At 43.0% G+C, this 23,588-nt stretch overlaps 1 protein-coding gene across 2 annotated transcripts in view; it reads right to left on the bottom strand.

Annotated features, from left to right (window-relative positions):
* Window positions 1-23,588, bottom strand: part of LOC128689827 (UDP-glycosyltransferase UGT5) — a 107,802-nt gene that overhangs the window by 36,219 nt on the left and 47,995 nt on the right. For both annotated transcript variants that reach the window (XM_053778318.2, XM_053778317.2), the window contains exon 4: window positions 202-332. In XM_053778318.2, the coding sequence (XP_053634293.1) occupies window positions 202-332 (131 nt within the window). The remainder of the gene's footprint in view (window positions 1-201; window positions 333-23,588) is intronic.

Genomic DNA, 23,588 nt, shown 5'->3' with positions numbered 1-23,588 from the left:
GTTATAGATACATATAACACAAAAAAAATGAAATAATCTTCTTCTAAGCTCTATTCAGTTTTATAAGCTAGATTTTACAGCTTCTTTCCAGTTTTAAATTATTCTTATCATTCTAATTAAAAAAAACACAATATCTTTCTTCGTTTCTCCTAATTAATTAAAAGCATTAAGTAGCATCACAACCAAAGTATCAAGTGTTACCTCGTTACAAATGTGATCCACCAGGAAGATGTCAAATGTTTTCCTCCTTTCGTAAAGATCCAGTACTACGGGAGACTGGTACATCACATCCACCAGTGGCACTATTGAGCGCATAATCAGGTCGAATATATCTGAGAAAACAGTATGTATTTTAGCAATATTTCCCCAATAACTAAGTACTTCAATAAATTATACTTCAGTATAAACTTTACAAATTACACAAAATGGAAGTACATTCTTCCTTAACTCCACTGTTCAATGGAAGCTGCCGAGAGTCTAGTGATTTACGATATTGGAGCAATTTTTCCCCTTTCTCTGATAAAAATTGCTTACCTTCTAATTCCATACATGGAATGACAGACATGGGATTGTCGCTTTTCCCTTTCCCATAGTGCCAAGTAATCAGTCCTTCAAGTTCATCCACTACTTTTACGATCATTATGCATTATACAATTCTGGGACAGAGTGTGTTCCACAATGCCTATAATTAAAATAGGATGACATGCTCTGCACTGTCTACCACCGTGTGGCAAGGTATTAACTTACTATTAAAGAGATTTATATTTTTTCATAGCTCAAGGTGTATGTAGTCCTGGTGTGGGGGCACTGGCCAGTGTAGGGAGCTGTTAGGGCTTTAAACTGGAAATAGTTAGTGGTATGAGATTTTGTGGTAAAGCAATGCAATATGATACAATAGAACTGGGCTGGATGAATTCTAAGTGTAGTGATATTATGAGTTTTAGGGAAACCAGTTACAGGCAGAATGAGGTCGTGTTATTGGCGAATGTTGTAAAGTCAGTGTCACTAGGTGATAAGGACAGTAATAGATATAGTGGAGGAATAGGAATGAGCAGGGAATGGATAAAAGAAGAGAGGGTTTCTAAATACATTTTATACAAATAGTTGTAGCACTAGAAACAAGATGAATGAGTTGAGATTAGTTGGAGGTGCGAATATTTGCCAAAACTGAGACATGATTTGAAATGAAGAATCGGGACAAGCATGCCGAATGTCACTTTCTGGATTTTATGTAATTCTACATTCAAAGAAGTAACAGGAAGGGTGGTGGGGTGGCACTATATGCCAGAGAACATTTAAATTGCTACATCAAAGTGAGTATAAACCGTGAAAGAACACACACACAGTCTGGGTAGAATTTTTGAAAGGGAATGAAAAATTTATTTTAGGTGTGATTTGCCATCCCCCAGCTTGGATGGGGGATCAAGGAAGACTGCTTTGGGAAGAAACTGTTAAGGCCATAATGCACGATAACGTAGTAGCTCTAGGAAACTTTAACTTTAATAAAATTTATTGGAATTCCTTAACTAGGAATCTTGAGTTAAACGACTTCCTGGAGGTAGCTCAAGATTGTTTTATGGAGAAGTTTGTGACAGAACCAATTAGGGAAAAATAACCTGCTTGATTTGGTTCTGGTTAACAAGGATACCCTTATTAATAAACTAAAGATTACAGAGGAAGTTGGCGTAAGCGAGCACAAATCAATTACCATTAGTATCGATTGGAAGTATAGTAGTAGGGATAATTCAGTAACAGTCCCAGATTTTCGTTCAGCAGATTACAATGGGCTTAGAGAACTCCCATCATCTGTTGACTGGGGTAACGAAGAAAACTATCAATATGACAGTTTTCTAAACACTATACACGCTGCCCAAAGAACATTTATTCCGTTTATAGAAATGAGATCGAATGGAAAATATCCGAGATGGATGAAAAATAGGGACAAACATCTTTTAGGGGAAAGGAAAGGAATTTATTAACATATCAAAAAATGGTTAGAGCCATCTCATGGATCAATATACTCACATTCAAGGAGACGGGACTGTGAAATTAAAATGGCAAATGATTCTAAAATAAACCCAAAAGGCTTTATCCAGACATAGAAGTTATTACCTTTTAAAAATAACTCTGGGCATCTTACTGACGAGGAGAATGAAATGTGCTCTATTATTAATCATTATTTTCTCTCAGTTTCCACACAAGAAGACGCTAATGATATACCAGTAATTAATTTTTATAATGGACCCTGCAACCACATTTGTACTAAAAGTCAAAAGCCTCATAAGAGAAAGGTAACACATCACCAGTTATTAAAGTTTAAATTTAATAACATTTCTTGCACTCCTTACACAGTTGTGGAAAATTTTTACATAATTTTCCTAAAGGTAGAACACATAAATGAATATAATAATTGTGTAATAAAATGTGATGATTTGACTCTTTCGAAAGATTTCGAGTGAGAGGGGAGAGGTAGAACAGCTGGGGGAGTGACACCGCAGAGGAAGATGCCATTTGCAATTTGTGAACACTGGTTGTCGTGGGAAATTCTGCTGATAATCCGGCATCTTCCAAGTCAAATTGGAGGGTTTTGGCTTGAATTCGTAATTAGCAACCCATGGTAATGTCCCCTGCTGAAGAATTGGGACAGGAAAATTCCGAGACCTCAAGAATTACATGTGAATGGCAGAAGATAAGGGATATGACCGTCATTCAGAGGGAAGTGCACCGTTAGTCCTTGCATTTAGATCTCTAGCTGGCCAGTGCAGGGTCTAGGTGTCAGGCAGGTTATGGTGTGATTCATCTACAGCAATTAAATGGTAAATGGCAATACGAATTTCCTTTCTAATAACACTATTGTAATTTATGTCCAATAATTACATTTTGTGTACCCAGCAAGCCTAGTCATTTACAATCTACATTATTTTATAATTTACCATTATTGGTATTAATGTTAAATATTGCAATAATTAACTTAATGTCAGGTCTAGCTTTTTGTGTGAGTGGTGACTTAAGTCTCACTTATCTCACCCAAATTACTTGCCTGTAATAATTCAGATAATAACCTGTAAACCTCATGCAGGTAATTTGCTCATATAATAATAATAATAATAATTCACAACGGTTATACTTATTTATTAATACTACTGCGCTTGTTGTAAAGTGTTATATAATGTTCATTAATTCTGTTTACAAAGTTCCACTGTAACTCGTGACTAGCTTTAATACTCTACTTGTTTATACTTCATATACTGTTTGTACACTACGTTACATTCTGATGCTTTATATTGTTTTAACAAGAACATTATATATTTTTGTTTGTATTTCTCTAAAAAATCAGTGGTATTCATTGCGCGGCTCGCGAGCCGCCAATAACAAGATATGCAGGCTAATATTACCATGTCTAATTTTTCTCCTTTACTATATTTCACTAGCAGCTCAGTACTACTTAATTTAGTTGAGTTACGCTAACTTGCAGTAGCTGCGGCTCTCTCAATGTGTTTAACCGAAGTGGCTCTCTTGCAAAAATTAGTGAATAATATATAATATTATATCCAGTTTATACATCTCTCATAATATTATTCCTAATGCTAGACACAGATATACCAAAGTTATATTCTACATTCTATTTCTGGGTACTCTTCCTGTGACATGCAGCTCACATAATACAAGAAAGTTACTCTCAGCTGTCTTGACTCCATGCTGACTCATGGTAATGACTACTAAATGCAGCAGATGGTGTGTCTACGTAAGAGTACGGGTAAGAACTCAAGACCTCCTTCCTTGAATTCCAGTTTCCATCAAAGTTTGTACTAGGATCTACCGTGCTGGGCAGATAAGAAGTAATCAGGTTTGGTTTTCGGAAAAGGACACAAATTGATCATCTTTTAATTTACTGATTTTGAGCGGAGATCCATGGCCTGAATGACTGGGAAGTAGCAGAGAATGTAACTAAAGTGGGCAACAGCAGGATCATTATGATGATAAAGTGTATCAGTTGCCAAGTAGGCTGCCGTGGACTTCACTAGTGTCTGGCAGTCACACAATGATGCTGTGTAATTTAGTCCGTCTCGCATAAGAGCTAATTTTACCCTCGACTACAACCTACTCGGCGCCTGCTATTCCTCAGCTCAGAACAAAACCTAATCTTGAAAATGCAGTGAAATCTGCTCGTTCATCAAGCTTTTGACCTTAACTCTGAATGGCAGTTCATAAACAAATGCGATCTTATGCGCCCTACAATGGTTGGCAAATCTAGCAGTGTGATAGTGTTTACATAGATGCTCTCAAGACCCTTGATAATAGAAAACCTTCAACTCTCTCATGGTAGATGCTGAACTTAATAGAAAAATCTTCGCTTCTCTGTATACCAACTGATGTTTGTGGTCAGAGTTTCCCGGTAACTTCTCACTTCCTTTGCTTGCTTGGAAGTTTGTGCTATAGGCAACACCGTTGTCATGAAATTAACTGAATCAACTCCCCTGACTGGCTTGCGGCTAAAGTTGATAGCAGAGGCTGGATTTCCATCAGGTGTAGTAAATGAAATTCCTGGAAATGGTTTAAGCACTGGAACAGCCATTACTTCACACATAAATGTATGTTGATAAGTTTTCATTCACTAGGTCAACAGAGATTGGACTCATGATTCAGCAAGATACAGGAGCGAAAAACTTTGAAGTATCACACAGGAATTTACAGAAAAGAGTCCGAACATTATTTAAAAACATACCAATTTGCATTATTATCTTGAACAGTCTAATTTTAGACATTTTTTAATCAGGGTCAATGACACTGTTCTGGAACAAGGATTTTCTTGAGGCTGCTATGAATGAAGACTCTGTGCTGAGCTTGACAAGATTTGATGTGTTGGTGATCCATATGAACTGAAGACCTAACGAGGACCAGAAGTAGACGGGAAGCAAGTGAGCAAAAGTATACAGAATATCGAAGCAATCTAAAGAGTGATATTGGGCACTGGTGGTAATTATGTGAGCGATAAGTGAAACTTTATTGAACCAACAGATTTTGCTGATGTGCAAGACAATATATGAATTGTTAAAGAGGAAATTTAAGGAAATGTCCAGCAGATCTAGATATTTAGTTAAGTTAATGATGTGGTGCAAACTCGAAAGAATATGGTCAAGCATCAGCATTATTTACAAAGGATATGGGCAGAACCAACCTGTTTGCTCAGGGTATATGTGCCTTACAACGTCTGGATTATTTTATATAATATACCGAATGATTAGACTTCTTTTAGAGACTACAAAATATCTGGAGAAGAAAGCGCATGTCTCACATAACTATTTTACAGTCAAAACCATCATGACTAAAAATTGCTTGTTTCAGAAGCTCTCAGGATTATTCTTGGCTGTCCCAGATCTACAAAAGTTCTTAACATGAGGAAGGAGCTTGGTATTTCTAGTATCAGTGATAGGATTATTGAGATTAACACTGTACTCGGTATCAGAATGTTGAGAAACGAACCAGACACTGTCACAATGAATCTTACCAAGTGTCTAGAGGTAAATACACACAGATCTAAATGGATTGTGAAAACGTGCAATTACATTAAGTTTTATAACCTGCATGAACTGTATCACTGTAGGCAACAAGAGCATTTCACCCCTCCATGGAAGATGTGTTCATTTAATATCACATACCTGCAAGTCCCTCCCAAGAAGCTCATTGCTAGTAATCCCTTCCTTAAATCTCTTGTTAGAGCAACTGCTCAAGAAGAAATTTCTCACCTAGCTGGAAGTAATAAGTTATCACAAGTTATATACACTGATGGATCTAAACAGAAGTCTTCTGGTAGGGCTGCATCTGCTCTTGTTGCCACCTCCCTTGTTAAAAACGATAATAAATTTGTTGAGTTAGGCATAAGAATTAACAACTGGGCGTCTACATTGCAAACTGAATTGTTTGCAATCCTAATGGCGCTAAAGCTAACCTATGACACTGAGCTTGACTCTATCATCATTACTGATTCTATGTCATCATTGAAGGCTCTTGACTCATATAATGACTCCAACAACATGCTCATTGGAGAAGCCAGGTATAGATACTCAAAAATTAAGGACAAAGGAATTAATGTACAATTGCTATGGATCCCATCACACATTGGATTACTCCTTCATGATAAAGTTGATATGTTAGCCAAGAAGAGTACCCAGAAGGAGAATGTAGAATATAACTTTGGTATAACTGTGTCTAGCATTAGGAATAATATTAGGAGAGAATCAAATAATGAAAATGATTGTTATAGGAATGCAGTTAGAAGCCTGAGTAAATCTATAACCCACTATGTGTGTTTATGGAGCAACGTGCAATGTGAACAGACTGACTGATGTTGTAGTGGCCAGGCTTAGGCTTGGTTACAAGTACTTCTGGCAGTTTGGGAGACACACAGATGATGATCAAACTAAATGTAAATTATGTGATCAGGCATATGGTCACTCTCTTGAACACTATGTGCTTAATTGTCCACTTATTGAGGAATACAGAGATAGTATAATAACCTATGTGACATGTCAAGATATCTTATTAATGAAAATAAGATACCAGATATACTAAGCAAATTTCCTAAATTTGCTTGTAACAGATAAGTGAACTATAGATATGTAGATATAAATCCGGTGGCCTGGTGGCTAAAGCTCCCGCTTCACACACGGAGGGCCCGAGTTCGATTCCCGGCGGGTGGAAACATTTCGACACGTTTCCTAACACCTGTTGTCCTGTTCACCTAGCAGCAAATAGGTACCTGGGTGTTAGTCGACTGGTGTGGGTCGCATCCTGGGGGACAAGATTAAGGACCCCAATGGAAATAAGTTAGACAGTCCTCGATGACACACTGACTTTCTTGGGTGGCTAACCCTCCGGGGTTAAAAATCCGAACGAAATCTTATCTTATCTTATCTTTGGGGCCTTGTTCCTAGGCCTTTTGTGTATCCATACGCTCTCGCGCTACCGTCCACAGGATGGATATGGGGTGCACAATAGACTAACCACTTCGGTGGCAAAATCTACCAGACGTCAGACAATGTCCTAAAAACTACCAAAGAGGAGAGTCCCTACAAAGATCCCTACATATTTACCTACTACTATTCTATTTACCTACCCTGTTTTACACAGAGACTTGTTAACATATCCTTAGTATTATAACAGTAACTATATTCCTAGATATGCATAAAAGCCTGAATGTCTGTTGTCATTTAGGAATGACTTAGGTTATCCTGGACAACTCAAACATGCTGTTATGTATAACAGTAGCCATCACTTATATATTGATGTGTGACAGTTGCAGTTACCTAAACCTGTTCATTTCGGGATATGCTTAAAAGCCTGAATGTCTCCTATAACTCAGGCCTCAGATATAATATGTTACTCTTTAACTTACACAATTGCTGCTAGGAAACGAACGTATGTTGCTATGTATACTGCAATCATGTCAATGTTTCAAATGTTGTAATCACTAAAACTTGTGAAATCATTCTCGTAGCTACAAGGTATGGAATTCTATGAGATTAGACTCCTTAAAGATATCCTTCCAAGTAAACCTAAGTGATTTAGATACGTAGACGATGGTCTTTCTCTTTCGCCTAGAGCTCACGATGTTGATGAGTTTCTTCCTACACTCAGTGGTGCAGTATCCTCAATTAAATACACAACAGAATGAGAAGTAGGAAACAAATGGTCTTTCCTAGATGTTCTAATCAACCCCGTTGAAAGCAAATTTAAATTTACAGTGTACAGGAAGTCAACTAATGTGTTATTCCAATCATAAGTCTGTGGCTAAAAGGAGTGTCTTTCTTACAATTTTGAGAGATTTTGCGTATCTGTAGCCCGGAATATTTTGATGGTGAAATTTAGATGTTCAACACAGCCACTAAACTGAGATATCCTAGGAATTTTCTTGATGTGTTACTGACACCCAGGAAGACTTTCTACAGGACTGAACCTAGGGAAGTACCTTCCAGGAAAAATATACTGGTTTTACCACACAATGACAATCTGGGCAGACTGCGTGATGCACTGAAAAAACTCAATATAAAAATTGTCTTCAGTAACAGGGGGACAGTGAAGCAGAAGTTGATTAAGATGCACAATTCAACATTATTAGTGGTGTTTAAAAGGTCCCATGCACACTATCTTCTCTTCGGTACGTCGGGCAGATAGGTAAACCACTCACTAGCAATCAGAGAAAACCAACATGAGTACTCGATTAGGAAGGCTCACGAGTCGAATACAATCTTTTACCACTTAAGTACTTGTAATCAACCGCCGGAGTGGGCAGCAGCTCAGGTCATTGTTCACAATAGTTCCATCACGAAAATAAACATAATTGAACATGATATGAATCTCTTGTAAAATTCTGCTCATGGATTCTACAAACTCAGTTGCTATTCAGTAGAGACAACTGGACACAAGCTTAAGTAAGGATTCTCTACAAAATCCCAAGTTGGTTTAGAAAGACACGTAAGCAAACACTATAACATATTTATTAGAAAACGTTTCGGTCCTGGGACCTTGATCACTTCTAACATACAGATTGTTGTTAAAGATTCGCCGGTATTTTCCCGGCCCGGGCCCTTCCAAGTGGTGGCCCGGCACTGGCTCCCTGTCTAGGGAGTGTCTGAGACCTAAGTCTCCCATGGGAGGAGGCACAAGTACCCCCCTCATCTTGTAAGGTACAAACTCGGGCTCTGGCACCAACCATGCCCTAGAAGGGCAATGCATGGTGTCGATCGTGCTAGCGCTGTGCTCTCCTGTGTGGAGTGTCGTGTGTTGGTGTTCATTTTCATTCATGTTGATTCGCAGGTCCTTCTGGCCCAGGTCTTCTCCAGATGGTGACCCGGCAGTGGCCCCCCGGGTGGGGGGTGACGATAATCATCTTTCTTCTTTCTTGGCCCTCCGGTTGGAGGATGTCGTCTTCTTCTATCTTGCGCTGACTTCCCCAAAGAGAAGCGCAGTCGGGCAGAGGCAGCAGTTACAGGGTTGATTGGAGCCACACCCCAGCTTTAGCGGACAGCAAAGTGCTGGGTGAATGGTCATGGATAGTCGTGCTAGACGAGGGTACCGTCTTCAAGGTCCCTATTCTGAAGCATCCTGAATTTCCTCTTTGAGGTGTACTTGACTTCCACAAGGTGTTGGGTGTTGGCAGTGAGTAGTCTGGTCATGTCTGCAGTGGTGTATGTAGCAGTTTGGTCGTAGGTATACTTGACTGTTCCGTCCTGGAGGTGATGATGGATTTCTGAAGACAGCATTGTGTTCTTATACTCCTTGGTTGTGTAGAAGTATACACCCTTCAGATATCGGACCCGTTGTGGTGCAGCAGTGTCAGTGACAGTGGCACCGTGAGGTGCATCCGCAGTGTCTTGTGTTTTTGCTTTCTTGGCTGGTGGCTGAACTGGTGAAGGCGAGATTTCCGACTGGTCAGTTGCTCTAGCAGTGGATGAAAGCGGTAGTGGACTCTCATTGGTGGGTTTTGCCGACGTCTCAGAGGTCTCTGATTGGTCCATCTCTGTGTCTAGTGGAGGTTGTGACAGCGGTGGAGCAGCGGTGATGCTGGTAATATTTGCAGTAGATTTTAGGATCTCAGTGGAAGGTGGTGATGCAGGGAATGTGAGGCCAGGCATATTATTTAGTTTGAAAAGTTCATTGATGGTGGTGTTGAAGGAACCAGGCTCAGCTGCATTCTGTACATGAGCATACATAATGCAACAAAGAATCTTGGTGGAGTCGGCAGTAGGTGCTGGCAGGGAAGTGGTGGGAGCAGCTTGCGTGGCATGTAGTATCTTGGTAGTGTCTGCTTGAAGCTTGGCGATAGCAGAATATGTGGTTGCTTGTGGGTTGGGTTTCTTTTGTTGTTGTTGTTTCTTGAGTATGTCTCTTCTGGTAGGGCACCTGGCAGCAAGAGTATGGTGGTCATTCTTGCAGTTCAAGCATTTAGGTGGTGAAGCAGTAGTGCAATTCTTGAAGTCATGACCCTCACGGCCACAGGTGGAGCAGAACTTCTTGTCCTTGGTAGGACAATCATTTGTGGTGTGTAAGTATGAGTAACAATTATAGCACTGTGAGATATGTTGGAATTTCTCTGCTTCGATGAAGGCTGGGTTGATGTGGAAGTAGTGAATAGCCAGGCCCTCAGCGAGAGCTCTGGCTGCCATGTTGACGTCACTGAAGGTGACCTTCAGCATGGATGAAGCATTGGGTATTTTAGTAATGAAGTCCACCTTGGCCCAAGGGTTCTTTGCTTCGATAGATGACTTGATTTCTTCAGTGGCCTGTACAGTGATAAGGTTGTCGAGTCGCTTGAGGAACACAGTTCTCCTGGCCCTCAGTGCTGGGGAAGTCAAGACAAGAAATCCCTGGTCTCGTAGAGTGGTAGTAGCAGTGGTGGTAAGTAGTTTCTCAGCCTCTGTGTCGTCTGTACAGACGACAACAAAGGCCTCTTTGAGCGATAAAATCGCATTACATTTGACTTGCAGCCTGCCACTAACGACAGCTGCAAGTGCTAGTTTGGACGACTCATTGGTTGTGCCACTCGCTGGTTTGATCTTTACTCTGTTAGAGTAATGCATCGTGAGTAAGCAGTGCTCTGAAACCATACAGAGGTAGAAAGACATTATATATATAGGCGGAGAGTGAGATGTGACGCACGTGACCTGAGGAATGTCATAAGAACATAAGAATGGAGGAACACTGTAGAAGGCCTACTGGCCCATGCGAGGCAGGTCCTTATCAAAACAACCTCTACCTATGATGAGGACGGGTAGACGATGAAATCATGTGACTCCTGTGTTGTTGGGTTGGTGTTGCTTAAGTATCATGTATGCCAATGTTTTTGAAATTTTGTAGTTTCCAGTGTTGCGTTCTATAGTGTCGGTGACGGCGATTAGTGAGGCTTCTAGGCACCGTCGGCGTCTGAGGTCTGGTTCGGTGAGAACGAGTTGTGCCTCATTCCAGTTCATCAAATGCCCCGTGGAGTCTCTGTGGAGGACACAGGCGTACCTTACATCGTCTCTGTTAGAGGCATTTCGATGCTCATTCAGGCGGACTGCAAGATCTCTGCCTGTCTCGCCTACATATTTCTTGGGACAGAACCCACAGGGGATAGTGTAGACGCCTGCTGTAGAAGTTAGAGGTGTGGGGCTGCGTTTCGTAGTGAGGTCTTTGATAGATGATGTGTTTATGGTGGAAACGTTGATGTTACTCATAGCAAGTGCCCGGCGAGTATTCGTGGCAACATCGCCACATGGGAGTACTATGAACTGTTTAGGGGGCTGTTCCATGGGCGGTTTGTTGAGGATAGCTTGTGCCTTGAGTCTGCAATCTCGGATGAAGAAAGATGGGAACTGAAGACGTGTAAAGGCTTGTGTTATGTAAGTGCATTCTTCTTCTAGAAAACAAGGGCTGGAGATGCGAAGAGCTCTCAAGAAGAAGCCAATGAGGACTCCTCTCTTAGTGCGGGTGTCTTGGTGTGAATAAAAGTGTATAAGATCGTCCTTGTTGGTAGGTTTTCTATACACTTTGAAGAGAAGTTTGTCACTGTCGGGAGATCTGCGTTTCCACCATAAACACATCATCTATCAAAGACCTCACTACGAAACGCAGCCCCACACCTCTAACTTCTACAGCAGGCGTCTACACTATCCCCTGTGGGTTCTGTCCCAAGAAATATGTAAGCGAGACAGGCAGAGATCTTGCAGTCCGCCTGAATGAGCATCGAAATGCCTCTAACAGAGACGATGTAAGGTACGCATGTGTCCTCCACAGAGACTCCACGGGGCATTTGATGAACTGGAATGAGGCACAACTCGTTCTCACCGAACCAGACCTCAGACGCCGACGGTGCCTAGAAGCCTCACTAATCGCCGTCACCGACACTATAGAACGCAACACTGGAAACTACAAAATTTCAAAAACATTGGCATACATGATACTTAAGCAGCACCAACCCAACAACACAGGAGTCACATGATTTCATCGTCTACCCGTCCTCATCATAGGTATAGGTTGTTTTGATAAGGACCTGCCTCGCATGGGCCAGTAGGCCTTTACAGTGTTCCTCCATTCTTATGTTCTTATGACATTCCTCAGGTCACGTGCGTCACACCTCACTCTCCGCCTATATATATATATAATGTCTTTCTACCTCTGTATGTTAGAAGTGATCAAGGTCCCAGGACCGAAACGTTTTCTAATAAATATGTTATAGTGTTTGCTTACGTGTCTTTCTAAACCAACTTGTCGGTATTTATTACCAAGGTTTATACCACATATATAAGTACCAAGGATAACCTGCCACACACGTTTCGCCCGTTTGAGATTATGTCCCACCGTCTGTATCGTCGTACACGGGGAATTCCGGAAAGTATAGTATCTTCGAGGGTTGAAGGTAAGAATATCGCCCTGTCATTCCTCAAATCTGAACAGGAGGACGTCGAGGAAAGGAAGTTTGCCATCTTTTTCGAGTTAAAGTGTAAACTTTATTAATGGTTCGGCTGCATTGATCTTGTTGAGGAGGGCCTGGATATTGAGACATCTCGGATAGAAAATCAATATATCATCAACGTGTCTTAGCCAGGTAACGGTGTTGGGAATGGGGGTGATGAATTTCGCTTTCTCTAGCACAGCACTGGGCGGGCTGCTCCCAGAGAGGGAGCATGGAAACGGGGGTCGTCCCACAGTTACTAAAAACAACAGACATAGCCCCACTCCACAAAGGGGGCAGTAAAGCAACAGCAAAGAACTACAGACCAATAGCACTAACATCCCATATCATAAAAATCTTTGAAAGGGTCCTAAGAAGCAAGATCACCACCCATCTAGAAACCCATCAGTTACACAACCCAGGGCAACATGGGTTTAGAACAGGTCGCTCCTGTCTGTCTCAACTATTGGATCACTACGACATGGTCCTAAATGCACTAGAAGACAAAAAGAATGCAGATGTAATATATACAGACTTTGCAAAAGCCTTCGACAAGTGTGACCATGGCGTAATAGCGCACAAAATGCGTGCTAAAGGAATAACAGGAAAAGTCGGTCGATGGATCTATAATTTCCTCACTAACAGAACACAGAGAGTAGTCGTCAACAGAGTAAAGTCCGAGGCAGCTACGGTGAAAAGCTCTGTTCCACAAGGCACAGTACTCGCTCCCATCTTGTTCCTCATCCTCATATCCGACATAGACAAGGATGTCAGCCACAGCACCGTGTCTTCCTTTGCAGATGACACCCGAATCTGCATGACAGTGTCTTCCATTGCAGACACTGCAAAGCTCCAGGTGGACATCAACCAAATCTTTCAGTGGGCTGCAGAAAACAATATGAAGTTCAACGATGAGAAATTTCAATTACTCAGATATGGTAAACATGAGGAAATTAAATCTTCATCAGAGTACAAAACAAATTCTGGCCACAAAATAGAGCGAAACACCAACGTCAAAGACCTGGGAGTGATCATGTCGGTGGATCTCACCTTCAAGGACCATAACATTGTATCAATCGCATCTGCTAGAAAAATGACAGGATGGATAATGAGAACCTTCGAAACTAGGAAGGCCAAGCCCATGATGACACTCTTCAGGTCACTTGTTCTATCTAGGCTGGAATATTGCTGCACACTAACAGCACCTTTCAAGGCAGGTGAAATTGCCGACCTAGAAAATGTACAGAGAACTTTCACGGCGCGCATAACGGAGATAAAACACCTCAATTATTGGGAGCGCTTGAGGTTCCTAAACCTGTATTCCCTGGAACGCAGGAGGGAGAGATACATGATTATATACACCTGGAAAATCCTAGAGGGACTAGTACCGAACTTGCACACGAAAATCACTCACTACGAAAGCAAAAGACTTGGCAGACGATGCACCATCCCCCCAATGAAAAGCAGGGGTGTCACTAGCACGTTAAGAGACCATACAATAAGTGTCAGGGGCCCGAGACTGTTCAACTGCCTCCCAGCACACATAAGGGGGATTACCAACAGACCCCTGGCAGTCTTCAAGCTGGCACTGGACAAGCACCTAAAGTCAGTTCCGGATCAGCCGGGCTGTGGCTCGTACGTTGGTTTGCGTGCAGCCAGCAGCAACAGCCTGGTTGATCAGGCTCTGATCCACCAGGAGGCCTGGTCACAGACCGGGCCGCGGGGGCGTTGACCCTTGGAACTCTCTCCAGGTAAACTCCAGGTATACTTGAAGAAGTAGACTGATGAAATCTAGAAGAGGTAAAAGGAGGTCGTAGTTTTCAGTGAGTCTCTTTTCCAGAATGTTTATTGCAGCATCAGTAGGAACGTTGGTAAAGAGTGCTGTGACATCGAAGGAAGCCATGCTTTTGTTTTTAACATTCAGGTTGGAAATTCGAGAGAGAAGGTCACCTGAGTGTTTCAGGTGGACTTGACTGATGGTGCCCAGAAGTGCTGAAAGGTATTTGGCAAGATAGCCAGAAAATCTGTGTGGTGTACTCCCATGCCTGAAGTAATAGGATGTAGTGGGATGTCAGGCTTATATGTCGTGCTGGTTTTGGTTGACCTGGTAAAAGTTTAGTTTCATTCCCTGCTTAGTCGTCGTGCTGAGTGGTTGTCTGCTGCTTCTGCTCTGTCCCAACACCTGGTGGCGGATTTTTGTTGAATCAACAACAATGGCGAATGCTGTTCGCCGACGCGAAGCTGATTCATTACCTTTGTAACTTGCCATGATTGTGACCAGATCTACCTGGAGTTCATTACCTTTGTAACTAGTTCAGCTACCATAACTTTGGGGTCCAGTCCCTGGACCCATTATGTACCTTTGTAATCTTTTGACTACCACCCACAGGATGGGTATGGGGTGCATAATAAAGATATTAAACTAAACTAACGATGCGTCAATACTGTGTGTATCGAGCTAACACGAGGTTCTATAACCAGTGTATCGATACATGTGTTATTGCCGGGAATCATCCATGATACATATGGCATTAAGTAGGAATCTCTGTGTGGTGTAGCCTTAAAATGGCGTTTCCCGGATTTTCGTCAAGTTTTGTGCCACTGAGATCTACGAGCGGATTGTGACCCAGTATCAAGATATACGTAAGCAGGTTAACTCGGCTGTGACAGTCCAATTACATGATGTTTCGCGAAATTACACGTGGGTACGTGTGCGAAACATGCCTTTCAAGGCCAACAAAGTAGATATACGTAAGGCGTTTGAGAGATACAGGACAATACACCTGGCCACCATGGACAGGCGGTCTGACGGCCTCTATGCTGGTCTTTAAGAGGGGTCATATACTTTGAAAATGTATCTGCACCAGCCGATATCTTCGTACGTGCATCTGGAGGATTTTTGAACCCAGGTTTACGTTACGTATTCTAGTAAGAGAAGAACTTGCCGCCTCTGTGGCGTCTTGGATCACATGGTGGCTCAATGTGTTAAGCAGCAGCCGCCCATGGGGCGTGATCGTCGTCCGGATGGTGAGGTGCCCCAACGGGCTCCGGGGGAACAATTTGTGGAGGACTCAATGCATCTGACGTCATGAAGTTCTGAGGTGGACCGGGCTGCAATACAGGATTCATCTTGTGTGACTGTCTGGGAATGCCACCCTTGATGATATGGGGCATGTAAGCAGTGAGACGCCTCTAGCAAGAGAGGCAGGCAACATGGAGGCTACTGTTGTATCTGCCTTGAGTGAAGTTTTAGCGATGCACGAAGTTCATTCTGTGTCATGTGTGTCTTTGCCCAAGAGTTCAGAGGTGGTGCATTAAGCTTAGATGATAATGATAAGATAGCAGATGCGGGTGATTTGATCAGTCAGAGAGTTCATACTGTTGAGGTAGAAATCCACAAGGAGGGAACTCCCTGTACGGACATAGCTGAAGACGTTTCTAGGAAGCGTGCATCAACCCAGTCAGACTCCGATGACATCTTGACCCCTAGACAACGTACAGGGAAAAAGACGTGGTCGAAAATCGCAGGTGGGGCGTCGGGGAGTTCCAGGATGGCAGGTAAAGTCAAGGGGATCGCCAAAGGTGTGGGGAGAGCGAACTGGGTACTTTACGACGCAAAGAAGGAAAAGGAGTGGTGGCCCCTAGAGGAAAGCCACCTTTGGCTCAGGTGTGTAACTACAAATGTTAATGGTCTGAAATCTGTACGGAAATGTGTGCAAGTACGTGGGTGGTTGAATCGTTTTGACGTGGATGTGTATTTTCTGCAAGAACACAACCATAAAGCAGGATGTTCATTTGAGATTGATGGCTATGCCGTTTGTGACCCACTCAGGGCGTTTGAAAGATGGAGTAGCTGTGTTAATAAAAGCGACCAGCCCGTTTGTACTGAGACATTGGGAGGAGGGGGGGGAGGGTCGGGTGGTGCTAGTGGTGGGGGACTGGGGTAGTTGAAGGGCGGATTTTGTAGGAGTATATGGGCCGGCGGAACATATTAATGTTAAAAATACTTTTGTTAGAGATTTCTTAGTGTACTATTTGAGGTCTCTGCCGGAAATTACAGTGGTGGGTGGGGACTGGAATTGTGTAGTGCGCCGTCAAGATGTTGAACCGAGGGATGTGGGTTATTGTTTGATTATTTTGGGTGATTTGGTGTCTGGGGCTGGGGTTGATGGATGTGGGAGGAAGTTCAGAATGGGGGATTGAGCATACTTTCGTGTGTAGGGGTTATGTGGCACATTTAGATAGGTTGTATGTGTCCCAGCGGGTGGTTGTAACCAAGGTGTGTGTGTTGAATGCCTTTTTCTCCGACCATCGGGGAGTCCTTGCAGAGCTAGAATGGGGAGGTCTACCGAAACATTTTAAAGGATACTGGAAGTTGAATACGAGGCTGCTTCAGAGTACAGATGACAAGGTAATGTTCACAGAGCTACAGGAATCTATAGGAGTTGACTCCAGGGAGGGGTGGGATTTAGTGAGGTGGTGGGATGAGATTGTGAAGCCTCAAATAAAGGATTTTTACATGCATTGGGGTAAGGAGGCCAATCGCATGGAGTATGGTTTCATGGGGTATCTGGAGGGCCATATGTGACATTGTTATGTGCAGGAAGAGGTGAGTGGGGTTTACCCAGAGGAAAGATTGATGCTGTTAAAGAACATATTAGGGTTTAGAAAAATGAGCGTTTCGATGGGGCATGCATTACGGTATGGGAGGGGTTGAGGAGGCTTTATGAGGTGATAAGCCATCAGCCTGTCTTACGAAGTCAGACGCAAAGGCGTAAGGAGACTGAAATTATGAGTTTAGTGGTGCATAAAGAAGTTGATGGGTATACTGAGGGACAAGTCTTAACGACAACTGAGGGGATAAGTTTTTATATAGGTGCATGGAGTAGGCTACAAGTGCAGAGTAAAGGAGTGAACAGGGAAGCAATTCAGGAATTGGGGAGGGGAATACGATGCAAGTTAGATGATCATGATCGTCTTCTCATGGGTAGGCCTATATCTGAGGCAGAGGTGTAGGAGACGCCACAAGGAATGAGTAAGGGGAAGGTACCAGGCATTGATGGCATCCCTTGTGAATTTTATATTCAACATTGGGAAGTAATATGAGGTTTTATGGTTTGCTTACTCAATGCTATGAAGAGGAGTGGGGTGTTAGGTACTTCACAGCGTACTGTGGCGTTGGTTTTAGTTAGGAAACGTGATGCACCGTTAGCGATCGGGGACTATCGTCCCATATCGTTGATGTGCTGTGACTATAAGACATATGCAAAAATTTTGATGAATAGGGTTAAGAAAGTGTTTGGCAAGGTGATACATGTGGAGAGCGGCGTTTGATAGTGTGGAAAGGAAGGTCCTATGGAGGTTTATGAGATGGTAGGGATTTGGGAATGAGGTTGTCATGTGGGACCCTTCGTTGTACAATGGTGCGGGTTTTAAAGTACAAGTAAATGGAAGGTTAGGTGGTTTTGTACAGCTGAGCAGGGGCATACGTCAGGGATGTCCCATGTCCCAAATGCTCGTTGCATGATTGCAAGACCCATTTTACTGGGCTGTATGTGGAAGAGGTGTGGAGTCGTCTTGGGGTTTGGGTAGTGAACGAACGGCCCTTGTGGGTTATGTGGATAACACAACTGTGCTACTACATACGAGGGAACACTTACGCAATGTAGGGAGAATTGCTGGTGTATTTAGTAAGGCGATGGGACTGTGTGTTAATAGAGAAAAATCAAAGATTATGGAGTTAGGGGAGTGGGTGGTGGATGGGGTGGGTTCAGACGGGTGGACGGTGGTTGATCGTCTAACTATATGTGGTGTTCATTATGTGAGGTGGACCAGATGCGGGCATGTAATTCTGGGAGAGTAGTAGACGGAGTCTTGGGGAGACTGGATGGTCTAGGGCAGCAACATTTAACTCTGCATCAGAGGGCGGTCGTCATTAATGTCCTGCTTTACAGCAAAGTATGGCATGTTGCTGCGCTGTATCCTCTGTTGCAGGGGAATGCCAAACGTCTATTGCATAGTCTATCGGTTTTTGTGGGGATCGGGTTGCGACTGGCTCACGAGAGTGGTGGTGGAGACACCACTGCACCAGGGAAGGTTGGGTCTCTTTACTCTACAGGCATGTGTAATGGCGATTTATGTTAAACGTAGATTTCTACCCCTGGGTGGGATGCAGGGTGGTTTAATTCAATTGCATCAAGAACTGCGCAGGTGGTTGGGAGGGAGGGATTTGATTAGGTATGAGTCAATGCTTCGCGTGTTGAGTGTGAGGGACGTGCGGTGTGTTAAATTATGTTCCTTGGAAAGGGCGGGTATTACCTGGAGACCTGGAGAGAGTTGCAGGGGTCAACGCCCCCCGCGGCCCGGCCTGTGACCAGGCCTCCTGGTGGATCAGAGCCTGATCAACCAGGCTGTTACTGCTGACTGCACGCAATCCAATGTACGAGCCACAGCCCGGCTGGTCAGACACCGACTTTAGGTGTTTGTCCAGTGCCTGCTTGAAGACAGCCAGGGGTCTGTTGGTAATCCCCCTTATGTATGCTGGGAGGCAGTTGAACAGTCTCGGGCCCCTGACACTTATTGTATTGTCTCTTAATGAGCTAGTGACACCCCTGCTTTTCATTGGGGGGATGTTGCATCGTCTGCCGAGTCTTTTGCTTTCGTTGTGAGTGATTTTCGTGGGCAAGTTCGGTACTAGTCCCTCTAGGATTTTCCAGGCGTATATAATCATGTATCTCTCCCGCCTGCGTTCCAGGGAGTACAGGTTCAGGAAATTCAAGCGCTCCCAGTAATTGAGGTGTTTTATCTCCGTTATGTGCACCGTGAAGGTTCTCTGTACATTTTCTAGGTCAGCAATTTCACCTGCCTTGAAAGGTGCGGTTAGTGTGCAGCAATATTCCAGCCTAGATAGAATAAGCGACCTGAAGTGTGTCATCATGGGCTTGGCATCCCTAGTTTTGAAGGTTCTCATTATCCATCCTGTCATTTTTCTAGCAGATGCGATTGATACAATGTTATGGTCCTTGAAGGTGAGATCCTCCAACATGATCACTCCCAGGTCTTTTACGTTGGTTTTTCGCTCTATTTTGTGGAAGGAATTTGTTTTGTACTCTAATGAAGTTTTAATTTCCTCATGTTTACCATATCGGAGTAATTGAAATTTCTCATCGTTGAACTTCATATTGTTTTCTGCAGCCCACTGAAAGATTTGGTTGATGTCCGCCTGGAGCTTTGCAGTGTCTGCAATGGAAGACACTGTCATGCAGATTCGAGTGTCATCTGCAAAGGAAGACACGGTGCTGTGGCTGACATCCTTGTCTATGTCAGATATGAGGATGAGAAACAAGATGGGAGCGAGTACTGTGCCTTGTGGAACAGAGCTTTTCACCGTAGCTGCCTCGGACTTTACTCTGTTGACGACTACTCTCTGTGTTCTGTTAGTGAGGAAATTATAGATCCATCGACCGACTTTTCCTGTTATTCCTTTAGCACGCATTTTGTGCGCTATTACACCATGGTCACACTTGTCGAAGGCTTTTGCAAAGCCTGTATACATTACATCTGCATTCTTTATGTCTTCTAGTGCATCTAGGACCTTGTAGTGATCCAGTAGCTGAGACAGACAGGAGCGACCTGTTCTAAACCCATGTTGTCCTGGGTTGTGTAATTAATGGGTATCTAGATGGGTGGCGATCTTGCTTCTTAGGACCCTTTCATAGATTTTTATGATAAGAGATGTTAGTGCTATCGGTCTGTAGTTCTTTGCTATTGCTTTACTGCCCCCTTTGTGGAGTGGGGCTATGTCTGTTGTTTTTAGTAACTGTGGAACGACCCCCGTGTCCATACTCCTTCTCCATAGGATGGCAAAAGCTCGTGATAGGGGTTTCTTGCAGTTCTTGATGAACACGGAGTTCCGTGAGCCTGGCCCTGGGGCAGAGTGCAGGGCCATGTCATTTATCGCCAGTTCGAAGTCATTTGGAGTCAGGATAATATGAAATAGGCTTGTGTTAACCAAATTCTGTGGCTCTCTCATAAAAAAATTCATTTTGATCTTCGACTCTCAGTCTGGTTAGCGGCTTGCTAAAAACTGAGTCATATTGGGACTTGAGTAGCTCACTCATTTCCTTGCTGTCATCTGTGTAGGACCCATCTTGTTTAAGTAGGGGCCCAATACTGGACTTTGTTCTCGACTTTGATTTGGTATAGGAGAAGAAATACTTTGGGTTTCTTTCAATTTCATTTATGGCATTTAGTTCTTCCCGCGATTCCTGACTCCTATAAGATTCCTTTAGCTTAAGTTCGATGTTTGCTATTTCTCTGACCAGTGACTCCCTACGCATTTCAGATACATTGGCCTCTTTTAGCCACTCTGTTATTCTTTTCCGTCGCCTGTAAAGGGAGCACCTGTCTCTTTCTATTTTACATCTACTCCTCCTTTTTCTTAAAGGAATAAGCCTTGAGCATACATCGAGTGCCACCGAGTTAATCTGTTCTAGGCATAAGTTGGGGTCTGTGTTGCTTAGTCTATCTTCCCAGCTTATATCGGTTAGGACTTGATTTACTTGGTCCCACTTTATGCTCTTGTTATTGAAGTTGAATTTGGTGAAGGTTCCCTCGTGACTAATCTCATTTTGTCGGTTTGGGGCTCCGCGCATACATGTCTGAACCTCGATTATGTTGTGATCTGAGTATATTGTTTTTGATATGGTGACATTTAGTATCAGATCATCATTGTTAGTGAAGATGAGGTCTAGTGTATTCTCCAGTCTAGTAGGCTCTATTATTTGCTGGTTTACCTGGAGTTTACCTTGAGAGAGTTCCGGGGGTCAACGCCCCCGCGGCCCGGTCTGTGACCAGTGCAGAGATTTAAAAGCTCGTGTGCGTGTGAGTTCTCGTCAGAGCTGCCTCTTGGTGTTATCACTACAACAACATTATTTGCTATATTCCTCCATTTCGTTGTGCTAGTCAAAGGAATGTACCCCATGTGTGCGTGGGGTGATATTTGGGGGAGGGTTAAACTACTGCGTCTGATTGCTAATGTAAGGGAAGTGGTTTTTAAATTTTTATATGGGATTTTCCGTCCGGGGTAGTACTGTATAACAGGTGTTTGGGGGAGAACCGGGGTTGTCCGGTGGGCGGGGTGGATGAGTCTGCTTTTCATGTAGTGTATTTCTGCAAGAGTTTAGGTGTAGTACCTGAGTGGTTCAGTAGGGTTTTGCGTTTGGTGGCGGGGGGGGGGGGAGGAGGTTGTCAGTGCTCCGGGCGTTGAGTTTTGATGTTGGTGGGGTGGAGGTTAGCGTTCAACATGCGGTGTCATACATCGTGGCTGATTATCTTTAAGTGTCCTGGTCTATGAGGCATGTCGATGGAAACAGTAGGGTTCGGGTTTTAGCGGGGACGTTTTACAGAACTAAATGTTGCAATAAGTTGGTATAGGGGGGGGGGGAGATGGGAGCGGGACTTCCCGTCGGTGTATAAAGCCTTAGAGTTACGAGATTTGAGATTAGTGTGAGGTTCAGGCGTATTATAACGGGCTGGCCAGCAGTGTCTTAATTATGAATGACAGGTGAGTGACACCTGTGTGATTTCGTGTAATACGTGCTTCCTCTATGTGACGGAGACGTGGCAATATCTGTTTAGGCTTGTGCATACACCCTTTAGGAGCTGTGAAGTCTTTTAGCCTTGATGCACGTCAGATGGTGCAAACGAATTTGGGCAACCGGGGCGTGTTTCTTATTATTTTTGTGTCATGATGTGCTTTCCACACAGATGATATTTTTTATTTATTTCATGTTCATACATTTTGTTGTATTGTACTGTTGTCAATAGTACTATGTATGTCCATAAAATGTATTTTTGCAAAGCCGTAATAGATCTTGAACTCCATAGTGGTAGTATTATTATTGATGTTTATCTAATGAAAGTGTATGTTCTACATGTAAACCTTACATGTGTTTTTGAGGTGTAAAGTTTTACACTTTTGCCATAGTAGTTATTTTGTATGTTTTTGTGACGTTGGTGTTTCTATATCGCCATTGATTTGTAAATATCCATTGTTAAGTCACTGATGGGTTCAGGATCAGTTACCTAAATTAATGTTTGAATACTGTTGTGATCATTTAAGTGTGTGAATGATTTGGATATAATTTCTAGATAGGTGTGTGTTGGCGAGGGGGGAAACCCCAGTTTTTGTGTATGCGCCAGCTATATTACCACTTTGTATAATGCATGATAGTGAATGGTATGTTTGTATTTTGCGTGTTAGTTCCCACAATACCTTTTGTATGGTGTTTCTAATTTTCTGTACTCGAGTTGTGACGTTTAGCGAATCTTGTTCATATCCAATATTGTTGTATTATTTTACTATCTTTTATACCTCCTTGTAATTTTGTAATGTTTTAAATAAAATATATAAAAAAAATAGTTTCTAGCCTTCTTCTGATTTTCGTAAGATGCTATGAGCCTTTTGAAGAAAAGTTTGGGTGTTTTGAAGTAACACTGAAACAGACTGGTATGTGTTGGCATCACTGAGGAGATTTAAAACAAGGCCAGAAACTACTTGAACTTTTACCAGGTCAAAAAAAACCAGCACGCCTGTATGGCATTCCTAAGACACATGCCTGGCATCCCACTATGTTCTATCACTTCGTGCACAGGGAGTGCAAAACACAGATTAGCTGGCCACCTTGCCAAATGCCTTTCCGCACTTCTGGGCACCATCAGTCAAGTCCACCTCAAACACTCAGGTGACCTCTCCTTTCCTCGACGTCCTCCTGTGCAGATCTCCCAACAGTGACAAACTTCTCTTCAAAGTGTATAGAAAAACCTACCAACAAGGACCATCTTATACGCCTCTATTCATACCAAGACACCCGCATTAAAAGAGGAGTCCTCACTAGCTTCTTCTTGAGAGCTCTTCGCATCTCCAGCCCTTGTTTTCTTGAAGAAGAATGTATTTATATAACACAAGCCTTTACACGTTATTAGTTTCCATCTTCCTTCATCTGAGATTACAGACTCAAGGCACAAGCTATCCTCAACAAACCGCCCATGGAACAGCCTTCTAAGCAGTTCATAGTGCTCCCATGTGGTGATGTTGCCACGAATACTCGCCGGGAACTTGCTAAGAGTAACATAAATGTTTTCAACATAAACA

The sequence above is a fragment of the Cherax quadricarinatus genome, chromosome 22, assembly GCF_038502225.1.
Source record: "Cherax quadricarinatus isolate ZL_2023a chromosome 22, ASM3850222v1, whole genome shotgun sequence".
Classification (NCBI taxonomy): domain Eukaryota; kingdom Metazoa; phylum Arthropoda; class Malacostraca; order Decapoda; family Parastacidae; genus Cherax; species Cherax quadricarinatus.
The sequence above is the reverse complement of the archived record's forward strand: the minus strand, read 5'-3'. Positions and strand labels throughout refer to the sequence as shown.